Source organism: Mandrillus leucophaeus, unplaced genomic scaffold, assembly GCF_000951045.1.
Source record: "Mandrillus leucophaeus isolate KB7577 unplaced genomic scaffold, Mleu.le_1.0 Scaffold374, whole genome shotgun sequence".
NCBI classification, from domain to species: domain Eukaryota; kingdom Metazoa; phylum Chordata; class Mammalia; order Primates; family Cercopithecidae; genus Mandrillus; species Mandrillus leucophaeus.
Window position 1 is genome coordinate 782,034 of NW_012103965.1, and position 16,242 is coordinate 798,275.

At 37.9% G+C, this 16,242-nt stretch overlaps 1 protein-coding gene across 4 annotated transcripts in view; it reads left to right on the top strand.

Annotated features, from left to right (window-relative positions):
• Nucleotides 1–16,242, top strand: part of ACACA (acetyl-CoA carboxylase alpha) — a 355,889-nt gene that overhangs the window by 245,798 nt on the left and 93,849 nt on the right. For all 4 annotated transcript variants that reach the window (XM_011990217.1, XM_011990219.1, XM_011990218.1 and 1 more), the window contains 5 exons: nt 2,127–2,168; nt 3,236–3,451; nt 4,259–4,414; nt 7,056–7,259; nt 14,259–14,414. In XM_011990217.1, coding sequence (XP_011845607.1) covers nt 2,127–2,168; nt 3,236–3,451; nt 4,259–4,414; nt 7,056–7,259; nt 14,259–14,414 — 774 coding nt within the window. The remainder of the gene's footprint in view (nt 1–2,126; nt 2,169–3,235; nt 3,452–4,258; nt 4,415–7,055; nt 7,260–14,258; nt 14,415–16,242) is intronic.

Here is a 16,242-nt window from a genome sequence, read left to right on the forward strand (position 1 = left end):
AAAAAAAAAAAAAAAAAAAAAGGTTGTTTATATGATCTCATGACACCTTTTCTTATCTAACCTTAATGAAAGTGGTTTTTCTAATTGGTAGTCATTGCCCACCTCTGCCAAGAATCAGTCAGTTTCTTCATTATTTGTATTAAAGGCGTTTCCATTCAAACTGCTTTATATGCCTTTCAGTTACTACAAATTTTCTTAATTAGTTTAGTGGAAAAGAAAGCATTTTTTTATTACTGTTGTTTTGTTTTTGAAAGGAAATGGTTTTGATACTACAAATGTGCATAATTAAATAAGTGGCATCCTAAACAAACATTTTAATTAATTAGCTAATAACAGTTCAGGCGGAATAGAAAAGTATGTGCTTAAAATATCATATTATCAGTTTCCTTGACTTTTATTTCAGAGAGTTCCATGGAAAGATTTTGTCATTCTTCCTTTTTTGACATGTGTTACTTTTTAGGTAATGCTCTGAAAGCTGTACCTCACTAGAATAAAACCAAAACTAGGTTATATAAAACCATGAGCATGATATTTACTGACACCTCAGCTGAATGCATCTTACTTAACCTTGAAGTCATCCCCATGTGCTTCACTCTCATGGCAGGGAGGAGGGGTCAGAGAATTATTTAGAACAAAACTTCACTAGGAGAAGTTTAGTCCTGTGTAAAATCCACTTTAAAAAGGCTTTTAAAAAGGGATTTCCCTGAGGTTGGTAAATGAGCTCCTAGGAACCTTTTAAATGCAGTCTTACAGTTAAAATACCAAGGAAAAGATAAAAAGATTTATTAGTTGTGCAAGCTTTAGTTAAGGTGAGAGTGAGGTATAACACTTACGGAACGTATTCAAGAAATTTTCAGGAAATTCAAGAACCACAGGTTTATAGCATGAGTTTTGCTTTGTTTGCTTTGTCCTTTTTAAATTTAAAGTCTTAATTTCTGTTTTTTTGTCTCATCAAAGAGAAATCCTCTAAATGAGGGATTTAGATTATAATAAAAAGAGAAAGGTAATACTCTGCCCTTGAGAGGTGAGAGGGCATGGGCTCTGGCACTAGAGAGACCCAAGTTTATCTTCCAGCTCTGTGATTCTGAGCATATACTTGAGCCAAGGCTTCTGTAAAATGAGGGTCACAATATCTACCTGTAGAGGTTGTTGAGAGCATCAGATGGGAAAACACATGAGAATACCTGCCACCAGATTTTCAGTCCATGTTTCCTTCACAGTTCCTAAAGCTCATTGAGGATATGTAGGCAGCTAGTCCCAGTCTCTCTGCCTTGTACTGATAAGTGTTTGATTGTATTGCACTCATAATGAAGAAGATGCCTAATGAAACCTCCTATGGAGGCAAATAGTAATGACTTGATTTTAGCACTGCCAGTAGAGCTTCCCATCCGAGAAACAGGGGTATTTGGCGTTAGTAAGTTAAATTTCAGAAACTAATGAACTCTGCTAATTGAATTCATCTTTGTTAATTAATAAAGTTCTAGTAAATTGGTTTTTTTTGTTGGTTTTTTTTTTTTTGTATAATGCCCTACAAAAAAGCAGGAAGACCTAATGATTACAAGTTCACTAGTTCTACCTCATTCTTTCCTATACATTTAGTGGTAGTGACCAAGGTAGTATCTTATATTTTTCTTCATCTTCAAACGTTATCATTTAAACCCTTGACATTATTGACTTAAGAAGGAATGTGAAAATCATGGACTGAGCACTCTATACTGTCTGACTAGTTTACATTTTAAGAGTTTCTTAAAGAGAAACTTGGGAAATCAGTCCAGTAACTCGGCATAAGGGTATATTGGTTTTATTTGCCGGGTTGTGCCAAGAGCAATACCCAGCAAAAAATTTTTTTTTCACTTGGGAGATTTAAAAAATATGTACATTTTTTTTTCCCCCGGGAGAAGGTAGATACTAAAATTAGGTTTATAATGTGATTCTCAAATTTGGAAATGGGGTCCAAGTGATGGTTATGCAGCGGATCATTCATATTTCCTGGACTAAGCTTAGGTAAGAAGCATGTTTTCTAGAAAACTGTCTTCTAAATGCTTAACTGTTTCTATACTATATGTTTGTTTCCAAAGAGCCATGTCTATGAACTTCTGACACATTTTCCCTCTTCTTTAATACAGAGAGAATTCCCTAAATTTTTTACATTCCGAGCAAGGGATAAGGTAAGGATTGATTTCTTTCCTATTAAAAAAAAAAATTACTTTTTCTTAAAAGCCCAAGAGTGACTTATCTTTGCTATATGTTCTTCTTGCCATTCTTTTTTCTCTTATTGAACTTGTGCTTCCTGTTGCCTTACATGTGTCTTAGAACTAAAACCGATTCCTTTCTGAAAGAGTTTGGCTTAGGACACAACCAAATGTATTGAGCTACTCAATGAAGGTGATACCTTTCCAAATCATCCTTGTTCTGTAGAATAATCCTAATGATGTGATATTAAAGGACCATTCTTGTTATCTACAAATAGTTCACTGATACTCAACTCTAGTTTATGTGCATTTGTTTTTCAATTTTAAAATACAAAACTTCAGACCATGTTGCTTTCTTCCTGTTACCGGCTTATATTTTTGACTGTCTCTCTCCATTCGCTCAATTGACATGTATTCCAGAGAAATAATTTAGTTTCACTGAAACGTACAGTACATATACAGTAAATACAGTAAAGTTATATACTAGTACAACTTTGAAAAAACATTTATAAGTAATTATATATCTATGGATACAGTGTTCCAAAGCCAAGTATCTCTTTAATTAAAGAATTGTATGATGTTTGTTTGTTGAGTATTTATTATGTCATTTGTACTTATCATAAGTGAGAAAACTTTTAGATTAGTTGGATAAGCACAAAATATTGGCATGTGAAGTAGATATTAATGTGAAGCAGTTTGTAATTAATATAAAAATTAATTATATAAAGACATTAAATGCTGCAGGAGTTCTAAGGAAACTGAGGTTTTTTGGTTAGTTTTTAATGCATATCATCACTACTTGTAAAAGCATGAATGATGAAAGTTTAGGAGTATCATCCTATAAAGTACATATATAATAGGTACTTTAGTGCCTAATCTTATGTAAGCTATAGCATTAGCCTTGAACATAGTTCATTTTTGTTGCTTATTAGCACATCATAGCTTATGTTTCTATTTTCAGGCATCTCTTTTACATTCACATTCATAGTATAGTGTTGTAACTGCCTCTTGTGAGCTGTTTTTTCTCTGATTCTTGTACTCAGTTTGAGGAGGATCGTATCTATCGTCATCTGGAGCCTGCTCTGGCTTTCCAGTTAGAGCTGAACCGGATGAGAAATTTTGACCTCACTGCCATTCCATGTGCTAATCACAAGATGCACCTGTATCTCGGGGCAGCCAAGGTCGAAGTGGGCACAGAAGTGACAGACTACAGGTTCTTTGTTCGTGCAATCATCAGGCATTCTGATCTGGTCACCAAGGTGGGTGCTGTACTTTAATGGGATGTCATCCCTGAGGTAAGGAACAGAGTAATATGTATGATTCAAAATCAAGTTTTATGCTTCTGCTGAGAGAGAGCATAAAAAAAAATCAGGTTTTCATTTTTTGAGTCAAGGTTCTTGTTCTCTTTCAATGTTTACAAAAGTAAATATTTCATATAATAAAGGCTTTTTTTTGTACAAAGCAGAAAGTGCATCTGAAAAAAAATTAAAAATGAAGGCTCTTTTTCCACTTTAATTTGATTTTTCTTAGTAGCAGAAGCATAATAGCACTCAAGAAAAGAAAAAGCATACAAACAGAAAAATCACAGGAAGAATTGGGTGATGATAGAGCATAAGGAGATAAGTTAGGAAAGAGGCGATCCCATTGTACATCTGTCTAGAGGTATGGATAGTGTCTGCATATAGCAAGGCACTTCCTGATGTGTTCACTATTATTATATCCCAAAGCTGTACCCTTTCTTCAGCTTTTCCTTTCCAAATAGCTCTGTTTGGCATATGTGAAATATCATCCTATTGAACTTACAGCTATGGGGATGCCCAGCATTTCTACCTCTTAGAAGGAAATGATACACTAAGAGTAAGGAGAAAGGGCTGACATGGACTCTTTATCTGACCCTTGCCTGCCCCTTCTCCCTGTGGTTACTGGACTGACTCTAGGGAGAAAGATAGTGTCTTCACCAGATGCCTTATGATTCATGACATACTGCCACTTAAGTGATTATAATAGCCATTTCTTTATTGCCTCTTTTAAAATACACTAATGTTGATTATTTTCTTCCTGTGTAGGAAGCTTCTTTTGAATATCTGCAAAATGAAGGGGAGCGGCTACTCCTGGAAGCCATGGATGAGTTGGAAGTTGCTTTTAACAATACAAATGTCCGCACTGACTGTAACCACATCTTCCTCAACTTTGTGCCCACGGTTATCATGGACCCATCAAAGGTACATTTCTCCTTAGCTTCTCTCCCAGCACTAGCAAGCATAAGCACAGAAGTTCATTCATATTTATCTCACTTGGACTTGGAAACAGGTACTCTTGTTCAGGCTGTTGAGCCCTTAATCTGTAAAGTTTATAGAATGTTTATAAGATTGAGTTTCTGGGACAATGTCAAAAATTTGATATAGCCATTAAGAAAACAGTTCTCAATGCTGAAGGTGGTATGGTGTTAGCTTGCTGGTCACTTATAAGCAGTACAAAAACATGAAAACCTTTTCTTTTGTTGGTACCTGTTTTATGATATTTGCTATAATAGTGGTCCTGTTTTGTATTATTTCCTACTATTTCTCATCTGGAATTATTAATTTTACTGTTACTAAGCATTTTGGCTAAATTACTGCTTCTGTGCACTAAATATTAATTACCTGGTGGCCTTAGTGAGATAATGTACCTTCTCAAAGTGTCTAACCTATCTCTCTCTAGTGTCTTTCCACAGGGAGAGAATTTGGCTGATAAGGAATTTCACATGTATTATGTATATTTTCTTCCCAGAGGGTCTATTCTAAAATGCATTGTATATAATTTAAGGAAGAAAAACAAGGTGATTTTGTACTTGACCTTTTATCCCCGGTGTAATAAAGACAAGCTGCTCTCTGTTTCTGCTCCCTCTGATGCTTTCTTTCTTTCTTTTTTTTTTTTTTTGAGACAGAGTCTTGCTCTGTCGCCCAGGCTGGAGCAGTGGTACCATCTCAGCTCGCTGCAGCCTCCACCTCCCAGGTTCAAGAGACTCTCATGCTTCAGCCTCCCCGAGTAGCAGGGACTACAGGCGTGTGCCACCACGCCCGGCTAATTTTTGTATTTTTAGTAGAAACGGGGTTTCACCATGCTAGTTAGGCTGGTCTCCAACTCCTGACCTCACGTGATCTGCCTGCCTCAGCCTCCCAAAGTGCTGGGATTACAGGCATGAGCCACCATGCCTGGCCCCTTCTAACTCTTTCTATCATGATACTGTGGAATTTGGATAGGAGAACCAGTATCTCCCTTTTTCAAGATCAACTGTAGGCATGAATTTTTGCTGCTGCTGCTGCTTTTTTTTTTTTTTTCCCTTCTTTTTTTCTTATAGAGACAGGGTCTTGCTATGTTGCCCAGGCTAGTCTTGAACTCCTGGCCTCAAGTGATCCTCCTGCCTCAGACTCCCAAAGTGTTCGGATTACAGGCATAAGTCATCATGCCTGGTAGACTTTTGCTTCTTGAACTTAGGATCTGAGATCTGAGAAGTAGTTTTCTACCTTTTTTCCCTTCAAAATTCCAAGCTAATGATGGGTTGCTTTTGTCTGTAAGGAAAGCCAAGGACAGGGCTACTCTTTTGACTCAAATTGCATCATCTAGTTTAAGCAAAACTTCTCTTAAGCATTCTGGGACTAATAAGCTGGGAGACTTAAAACGTGGCATGGACACTGTACAGCTGTATTTTTTTAGATTTGGCTTACCTTTTTTTCTGAGTTTTTCAGATCAGCCTCAGCTTTCATTCTAACCACCCATATACACTCTGCTTTTCTAATGATAGATAGCTGCCAATTTTCTGTACATAAAGATTATTGGCTTTTGTTTCCTCAAGAAAAGAATGGATAAATTTCTCTTGGTTAGCAATTAAGTGTGATAATAGAGAGGTTAACTCCCTGAAATTCATTCTAACTTAAAATTCTGTGGTGCAGAAACAAACTGCAAGGGTGGCACATACTACTAAAGAACCACAAGAGAAAGGGAATATAAGATACTCTTAAGATTTTCTAAGAAGTTGAGGAAGCATTTTAGAAAGATACTTCATTTAAGGAAACATTAATTTCAAATAACATGTTCTAGCTGCATTATGTTTTGTGCAGCCATGTTGGGGAAAAAAAAAGTTTTGCTTTAGTATGTAAATAACAAGAAATCATGTCTAAGGCCATTTAGTTAAAATAACTGTCCTACCTCTAAAAACTAAGAGCATTAAGCTGCCTTGGTATATAAACTTAGGGAAACGTGGGAACATCTGCCCCATCTTCTTAAATCCTAGATGGACTTAGCAGTGGCCAAGCTTCCGAGCTCTGTTGAGAGAGAATGTTCTAGCACCACCTACAAATTGCCTTTCTTTAATTTGTGCAATTTGCCAAGAGACATATATTATAAAGTTTAATAAAATTGTATGGAAAAAAGCTCATGGTGGTAATTGCTATGTTGATTTAAAGTCCTGTAAGTGCAATGAAACATAGTTACCATGCATATAAATGCTACTTAATAGCTATTTAACTCGAGATTTTATTCTTATTTTGGGCTTCCTCTTAAATCCTGTGGCTTGTAATTTTAGATATTGCAGATCTTTGATATAGAATATGAATATAATTGGGAAAGGGTAAGGAGTTGCAGAGATTTGGGTGTTGTTATCCAGAGAAAACCACTCTAATGCCAGGCCAGCATGAAATTGTCCCTGACTTGTTCCAAGAAAGAATAGATTTGGGGAGAAACTGACCACTTTTTGTAAGGTGTGCATCTCCATAAACCAACCTCTTTTTTTTTCAGCCTTTCTATCTCAAATATGGGCAGACCTGAAACAGGTCTTAGTTACAAGATATTTAAGTTTTGTGCTTGGTAATGTGTCTGTGTCAGATTGAGGAATCTGTGCGGAGCATGGTAATGCGGTATGGAAGTCGCCTGTGGAAATTGCGCGTCCTCCAGGCAGAGCTGAAAATCAACATTCGCCTGACGCCAACTGGAAAAGCAATTCCCATCCGCCTCTTCCTGACAAACGAGTCTGGCTATTACTTGGATATCAGCCTATACAAGGAAGTGACTGACTCCAGGACAGCACAGGTACAATACTCAAACAGGCTCCTCAGAGTTTTGATTTGGTCCTACAGATAAGATACTCGTCCTTGTTATAGAAGACCCAAACTCACAAATCCCATTGGTTCACCTGGTGGGGTTATCCCCAAGAGATTAAATGATTGTATGAATTTGAAAAACTTCATCTGCCTTTTAACATGTGCCTATGTTCTCTATCATGGCTGTTATAAAACCGTTAACCATTTGTCATGTATTGGTGAGCACTAACAGATGCCAAGTGAACCTGACTCCAGAGGTTATTCTGCAGTTTAGGGCTCTTTTTTTAAGAGGGCTCGTGGGTTATTTCAGCAATCTAATCTCTGGTCAGATGCATCCTTTCTGTTTTCACCATAATTAAACTACTCATTGGCAAGTGAGGAAAAGAGAATTGTTGGATTACGTCGCCAACTTCTATGTTAAAGAAGGAAAATTTCAACATAGTATAGTGGCGTGAGCCCTACCATCATCAGTGACTATCATATTTATCTATTGTGTTCTGTTTCTGTTTTTATCATATTTATTGTGTTATCTATTATGTTGTTTCCTTTCCTTCAAAGATTTCAGGGTGTCATATATTATACAAGAACAAAGTGGCAAATTTAAACCCGTTTTCAGGTAGGAAAGTTGAGGATGTAAAAATAGAAAGTGAGTTAGTACACTAATTCTGTGAAACAGACAATTCCCTTTTAATCTTTTTTACTACATCGGATTCTAAATATTTGGGCTCATTACTATGATACTGAAATTAGGTTGGTTCACCATTGTTCACATTTTTGAAGAGCTAGGATATTATTTTATGGCTTTGACCTGAATTCAAGAATTGCATTTCTTCTGATTAAAAGATGAACATGATCCAGTATACATAAATAAGAGTTTCAGTCTATTCCATGCTTTGGGTGCCAGGGAGAGATTATGTGTCTCTTGTTTTTATCTATATCCTTTTAAATCCAGGAATAGAGTCAGGAAAATATATTTTTCAATCTTTTGAAGGTGAATTTTTAAAAATCTCAGTTTGGACAGTTGTCAGAATGACCTTTCATTTTGTGCTTTGATTCCCAGTGAGGTGGCTAGAGAAATCTATCCTATGAGAAGTCAGCAGTTAAAAACACAGAGAAAGAGTGCGCAAGAGCGTGAGTGGTGACCAAGAGAGAGTATTCAATATTTTTTGCTGTATTTGATGTTTTTTTAGTACAACTTTAAAGACATTTTCAGTCAAAGCTTTCGATGGGTAGGGATGTTTTTAATTAACTTCTACAATAGCTTCAAGGCAGGTCTATTCTTGTGAAAAGTAAGATGGCCACTTGAGATTTTAATGTTTTTGATAAATATGTTTGTTCTTCATAACTACTTTTTTTTTTTTTCCTTTCCTTTATTAGGAAACTCTGAGATTTCCCTCATGCTAGCTAATGGTGACACAGGAACATGAAAGGCACAGATGCCTTCAATCGGGGTTTAGTATTACACATGGTACAAAATAAGCACACAATAAGCATCTGAAAGAATGAACAAACCACCTTCAGCCTGAAGGAGAACCCCTTTTACCTAGCATCCTGCATATTTTAAAAGCCCTGAAGGAAGCGGTCTACAGGCTCTTCACTTAAGAGAGTTCAGGAGCCACTGCCACATGGGAACTAACTTTTGAGACTGTGGCTAGAGGTGGAAACTGACAAAAGGAGCAGCCTCCAACCCAGTTCTGGTGCTCCTAATGCCTACATGGTGCTTATTGTCAAACTGTTTTTCCCTTTCTTTAATGAATCATTGTATGAATTTAATACAGAACCATGTCTGTTATTCATTCATTTGTTTTTTAATTTAATATTGATTGACTACTTATAGTGTATGTCAGGCACTATGCATATAAAGACAAAAAGCAAACTGTACTCAAGAAATTTACATCACAATGGAAGAAGACAAATGATTTGTTTCTCTGTGGCAAATATGTGCTATTATAAATAAGTACACGGTTCTAAGGGAGCAGACTATGGGTCAGAAATCATTTTCTGAAATCTTTTTAATGGCTTCTGGTGAAAGTTGTGTGATATATAAAATGTGTACATATTTTCACGAACTTCTAAAACATATACTTTACCAGTTTTTAGTTACTGTGTTCATTATAGTAGAAAATGGAACTAACATAGATAGTTGAGTATTCAGGAACTCCTATTACATATCAGCCTCTTGCCCTAGCACATCGTTTATTCATCTGCCAGTAAGGAACAAGGTTGATTAGCTTGAGTTTTATTTTGTTTCATTTTCCTTGTACAGTCTTTGTGCTATAGGCTGTAATGAACACTGATGTCAGGCAGTCATAATGGGGAGAAGAGATTTGGGTAATCCATTGCATAAGTGAATTGATTTCCAATGTGCAGTGTAAGAGAAAAATAACATTTTAGGCTGGGTGCAGTGACTCATGCCTGTAATCCCAGCACTTTGGGAGGCCGAGGCGGGTGGATCACCTGAGGTCAGGAGTTTGAGACCAGCCTGACCAACAAGGTGAAAGCCCATCTCTACTAAAAAGACAAAAATTAGCTGGGGGTGGTGGCAGGGGCCTGTAGTCCCAGCTACTCAGGAGGCTTAGACAGGAGAATTGCTTGAACCCAGGGTTCAGAGGTTGTAGTGAGCCGAGATCATGCCACTGCACTCTAGCCTGGGCAATGCAGCAAGAATCCATCTCAAAAAAAAAAGGAAAAATAACATTTTAAAATCATCTTTGGGCTGGGCATAGTGGCTCATGCCTGTAATCCCAGCACTTTGGGAGTCCAAGGTGGAAGGATCACATGAGCCCAGGAATTCAACAGTAGCCAGCACAACAAGGCAAGACCCTGTCTCTACCAAAAAAAAAAAAATTAGCCAGGCATGGTGGCATGCACCTGTAGTACTAACTACTCAGTAGGCTGAGGCAGAAAGATCACTTGGGCCCAGGAGTTTGAGGCTGCAATGAGCTATGATCGTGACACCACACTCCAGCCTGGGCGAGAGAGTGAGACACTGCCTCTAAAAATAATAAATAACGCCTTTATTGAGGTGCAATTTACATATAAAGAAATGGACTCCTTTTGTGTGTGCAGTTCGATTCATTCTGTCAAATGTATACACCATGTAAGTACTATCACAGTCATGGTAGATAACATCTCATCACTGCAGAAAGTTCTCTTATTCCCCTTTGCAGTCAAAGGTAGAAGCACCAACCCTGGCCTTAGGCAGCAACCACTGATCTGCTTTCTGTCACTATAGATGAGTTTTGCCCGTCCTAGAATTTAAACAATGTGTACTAGTTTGTGTCTAGCTTATTTTACTCAGCGTAATATTTTTGAGGTTCAGCCATGTTACATAGATTATGCATATATGTTCCTTTTCATTTTTGAATAGTATTCCGTTTCATGGAATTTTTTTTTTTTTTTTTTTTTGAGACTCACTATCTTTTGAGTCTCACTATCTTGCCCAGGCTAGAGTGCAGTATTGTAATCATAGCTCACCACAGCCTCAACCTCCTGGGCTGAAGCAGTCCTCCCACCTCAGCCTTCCAGGTAACTGGGACTGAGGGTGTGTACCACCATGCCCAGCCAGTTTTTAAATTTTTTATACAGATAGGGTCCCACAATGTTGCCCAGGCTTGTCTCGAACTCCTGGGTTCATGGGATCCTCCCACCTTGGCCTCCCAAAGTGCTGGGATTACAGGTATGAGCTGCCATACCCAGCCCCATTTTATGGATTTATCGAAATTTTTACATTCATTTATCAAAATGTTTATATTCACAGATATGTTTTGGCAGGTAAGGTGACTAACTGGGAGCTCTGACATGTTCCAAGGAAACAAGGCTTTCCAGAGTTTCCATCAGATATAGCTTTGACTAGCAAGGGGCACCCCCATAGGGCAGGCAATATCTTGACACCATTTTCATTTCTATTTCATTTGGGGATTGGTGACTGCCAACTCAGATATTAGATGGTTCTGTATGAATTAGTGGGAGGAATTATGAGAATAGAAGTCTCTATTGAGTAGGAGAGCATAAACTAAGACCACATGCCTGTGATGATAGTTTACAATGATTTGTGTGAGGAGTTACATGTATATTTCCTAAGTCCATATTCAAATTATTGATACTAAAAAAGACTGACCGTGTGTGGTGGCTCACACCTGTAATCCCAGCAGCTGAGGTTGGGAGTTTGAGACCAGCCTGACCAATATGGAGAAACCCCATCTCTACTAAAAATACAAAATTAGCTGGGCATGGTGGCGCATGCCTGTAATCCCAGCTACTCGGGAGGCTGAGGTAGGAGAATCGCTTGAACCCAGGAGGCGGAGGTTGTGGTGAGCCGAGATCACACCATTGCACTCCAGCCTGGGCAACAAGAGCAAAACTCCGTCTCAAAAAAAACTATAAAAAAATAAAAAAGGACTGAAACTCTAATTCTCATTTTCTTTTCTTTTCTTTTCTTTTTTTTTTTTTTTTTTTTTTTTTTTTTTTTTTTTTTTTTTTTTTTTTTTTTTTTTTTTGAGATGGAGTCTTGCTCTGTCACCCAGGCTGGAGTGCAGTGGCATGATCACGATCTCAGCTCACTGCAACCTCCACCTCCCGGGTTCACACCATTCTCCTGCCTCAGCCTCCTGAGTAGCTGGGACTACAGGCGCCCGCCACCATGCCCGGCTAATTTTTTTTCTTTTTTATTTTTAGTAGAGACAGGGTTTCACTGTGTTAGCCAGGATGGTCTAGATCTCCTGACTTCGTGATCCACCTGCCTCGGCCTCCCAAAGTGCTGAGATTAAAGGCGTGAGCTACCACGCCCAGCCCTCTAGTTCTCATTTTCTTATTTTCCAAGATAACCTGTTGATGGACATTTGGGGTTTTATTTCCTAGTTTGAGCTATTAGTACTAATAAAGCTGCTGTGAGCATTCATTTACAAATATTTGTATAGATATATTTTTATTTCTCTTGGGTAAATACGTAAAAGTGTAATTGCTGGGACACAGTAAGTATATGCTTAACTTTATAAGAAATTGACAAACTGCCAAAATGTTTGTACCATTTAAATTTCTGCCAGCAATATACATATGTACCTAGATTGTTTTCTCCAGTCCCCTTCCTCAGTGCACGATTATGTTGCTTAACTATGACCAGTGTGTCTTCATCCCAAAACTTGGCCAAACTGAGCCTCAAACCCTATACCTACAGGTCTTGTCTCTTTTAACAGACAAGAAATGTAGTTCTAGGAAGCTGCTGTGTTTACCCCATTTTCTTAGTTTGATTCAGCTTACCTGCTGAGTACAGTTTTCTCATATTGTACCCTTGCCTTAACACTTTGAATCTCTTAAAACATTATTGCTTTTACTCTGACATTCCTAAGACATTACTAATTCTGCTTCCACCAGGGTGACTTTTCCTATTGACCTTATGGAAGGGGCCTGGGAGCTCCAGTCTCTGGGCCTTTAAAGCAGCCTGAGACATGTTTTCCTCATAATAGGACCTGATTGACAAATTAGCAGAGCACTCATTCCTCTGAGCTAAGGGGCTAAGGATTTACAGATGAACTGTACCCAGGATTTAGGAAAGTACTTAATTCTATTCCTGTGCATATATATCAGGTTCACAAATCTATTCATTAATGGTAGACTTGTGCTTATTTTGTAGGTCTGAATAGATATGTAGGTATACACATACCCTTACATCCCAATCTCCATTTGTATTCACTGCATTGGAAATTTATATTTTATGTATCCATGCATAAAGTGCCTAGTTTAGTGTTATACAACCTCTGGGCACTCAATAAATATTAATTGAATTGAAATAATGGCATCCCTTATAAATATTCATAAGCAAATAAAACTATCTAAATATATGGAGTATGAAGCACTCCTCTAGAAATATTTGAGTTAAAATGATTAAAAACCAGTGTAGTGATTTCATTATGTGACAATATAGGTATTGCAGGAGCTATTCACTAGTTGTAGACAGTATCTTGAGGAGAAGTAAATACGTATACATATGTATATGTTTTTTAATATACATAATTTAATATAATATAGTTATTTTACTGTGTGTAAAATATGAGGCTATGTCTCACGGGCTAACAAGAATTAACTATCTAGATGGATGGATGAAATCCACTTCTAGCAGAAATCTTTGAAGCCTTTGCATAGATAGTAATACTTATGAAGTACCATCTAATCAAGTGGACTAAAGGACTAAAGCAAAGATGATATAGTAGAGTCTTGATCTGGCCTTCTGCCTTTGGGGAAAGAAGAGAATTTACTGCATAGCTGTTCTTCAACTTCAATACTAGGGCTGCTCAGACTAGTTAGTTGATGTACTTCATTTCTGAGTATATGACATTCAACTCACTTTAGATGGCTAGCATGGTCAGTCTGTCTTTGAGATATGAAATGTGCACCGTGCTTTCTTGTTTATTTCTTTTTTTTTTTTTTTTGGATATGGAGTCTTGCTCTGCTCTGTCACCCACGCTGCAGTGCAGTGGCGTGATCTCGGCTCACTGCAAGCTCCGCCTCCCAGGTTCACGCCATTCTCCTGCCTCAGCCTCCCGAGTAGCTGGGACTACAGGCGCCCGCCACCTCGCCCGGCTAATTTTTTTGTATTTTTAGTAGAGACGGGGTTTCACCGTGTTAGCCAGATGGTCTCGATCTCCTGACCTCGTGATCTGCCCGCCTTGGCCTCCCAAAGTGCTGGGATTACTGGTGTGAGCCACCGCACCCGGCCTGCTTTGTTGTTTATTTCAACTAATCTAAAAGTGAGAGCAGTTATGGTGTATGGCTGGTTATATATATATATTTTTGGAGTTGGTTAATCTGTGGAGAGGTGAGACCACCAAGTACCCAATGTTAAGAGGTATAGCTCAGCTACTCAACATACCAAAAATGTTTTCGAATAGATAGCATTTGTGCAAAGAAGCCCCTCTAGGCAGTTCTCTGATTTTTTTTCTGTCTCTTAACTCCCCATGCCTTCTTTTTTTTTTTTTTTTTTCTCTTGCAGATCATGTTTCAGGCATATGGAGACAAACAGGGACCACTGCATGGAATGTTAATCAATACTCCTTATGTGACCAAAGACCTGCTGCAATCAAAGAGGTTCCAGGCACAATCCTTAGGGACAACATACATATATGATATCCCAGAGATGTTTCGGCAGGTAAGATGCCTAACCGGAGGGTCTGACATGTTCTAAGGGGCAGGGTTTCCCTGAATTTCCATCAGATGCAGTTTTGGCTAGAATGGGGCACTCCACAAAGGGCAAGAAATATCTTGACACTGTTTTCATTTCTGTTTCATTTGAGGGTTGGTGACTGCCAACTCAGATATTGGATGGTTATTTATGAATTAATGAGAGAAATGGTGAGAATAGAAGTCTCTATTGAGTAGGAGAGAGTAAACTAAGATTATTTGCCTGTGGTGATAGTTTACAGCGACTTGTGTGAAGAGTTATATGTGTATTTCCTAAGTCTATATTCAAATTATGGATATTAAAAAAGAGATCTGGTACTTTAGTTCTCATTTTCCAAGATAACCCTGGTTCCTAGTTGATAGCCTAGATTAATATGATGAGAATCAATATAGATAGCATAGACAAATGGATATAGAGTTCATGGTACACAGTTTAGAGTATAAGTTTTTTGTGGGAGATTTATTATGGCTGAATAAAAACTAGCATGAGAAAATACAACATTATGAATCTCAACCTCTATATGAAAATAAATTCCTTCAGTCTGTATGGTGAATCATCTCTATGCCACACATTTTTCTTCTATCAATAGAAGGCAAGAAAAGTATATCACCAGTAGAAAATGCAGCCAGTGAAGAATAAGGTATCAAAAGAATACTGAATTTGTCCTTTTTTAAAAAATCTATGAATATAGGATTTTTCCAAGTTCCCTAGTCAATACTACCAGTATTACCACATTTGAATTTTAGTAGCGTATATATGTGGCCTTAGTAAACAGTCTATGTAGAATTTCTGTGTTATTCACAAATACAAGAGATTACCTCTATGCAACTATTTGTTTACAAGTTCTGTCTCCTGAAAGATACTTTCATTTGGTATTTCCCTTTTATAGCATTGCTAGCCTAAAAGCTGAGTGTTAATTCTGTTTCCCAATGCCAGTGCTATAAATATAATATAAATCACATTCTATATAAATATAATATAAATCACATTCTAAGTAATTCTTCCTATATAGTAGGCATAAATACAGTGATTAGGACACATAGGTATATATGAGTCATTTGGGCTTCAAATGTTGCTTTGAGGCAAGCAAAGAAAGAGCTGAACTAGCTCCCACTTCACGAGGGATTTATTTATAGGAAGTTGGGAATGGAAATCATAATATTTTTTAAATGAATAGGTATGTCTGTTTTTTTCAAAATTGAGCAGAATTGATCTGCACATTTACAAATAATCACACACATCTAGTGAGCTAATTCCTGTGTATGGTCCTACAGCTATGAATAATTAGAAAGAGGTTTCTTCCCTGGAATTTCTAGTAGAAACTTCATTCTGGCCTTCTTGGATTTTCTTTTTATTAGCTGAGTGTCATGTCATTTTCCTGGATATTCCTTTGTTGTCAAGTTTTTTTTTTTTTTTTTTTTTTTTTTTTTGAGACGGAGTCTCGCTCTGTCGCCCAGGCTGGAGTGCAGTGGCCGGATCTCAGCTCACAGCAAGCTCCGCCTCCCGGGTTCACGCCATTCTCCCGCCTCAGCCTCCCGAGTAGCTGGGACTACAGGCGCCCGCCACCTCGCCCGGCTAGTTTTTTGTATTTTTTAGTAGAGACGGGGTTTCACCATGTTAGCCAGGATGGTCTTGATCTCCTGACCTCGTGATCCACCCGTCTCGGCCTCCCAAAGTGCTGGGATTACAGGCTTGAGCCACCGCGCCTGGCCGCTGTTGTCAAGTTTCTTTAGGATTTTCTTCTTCTTTGTTTTAAGGAATTGATGCTACTTATTTAGTTTTCTAATGTTAGTAT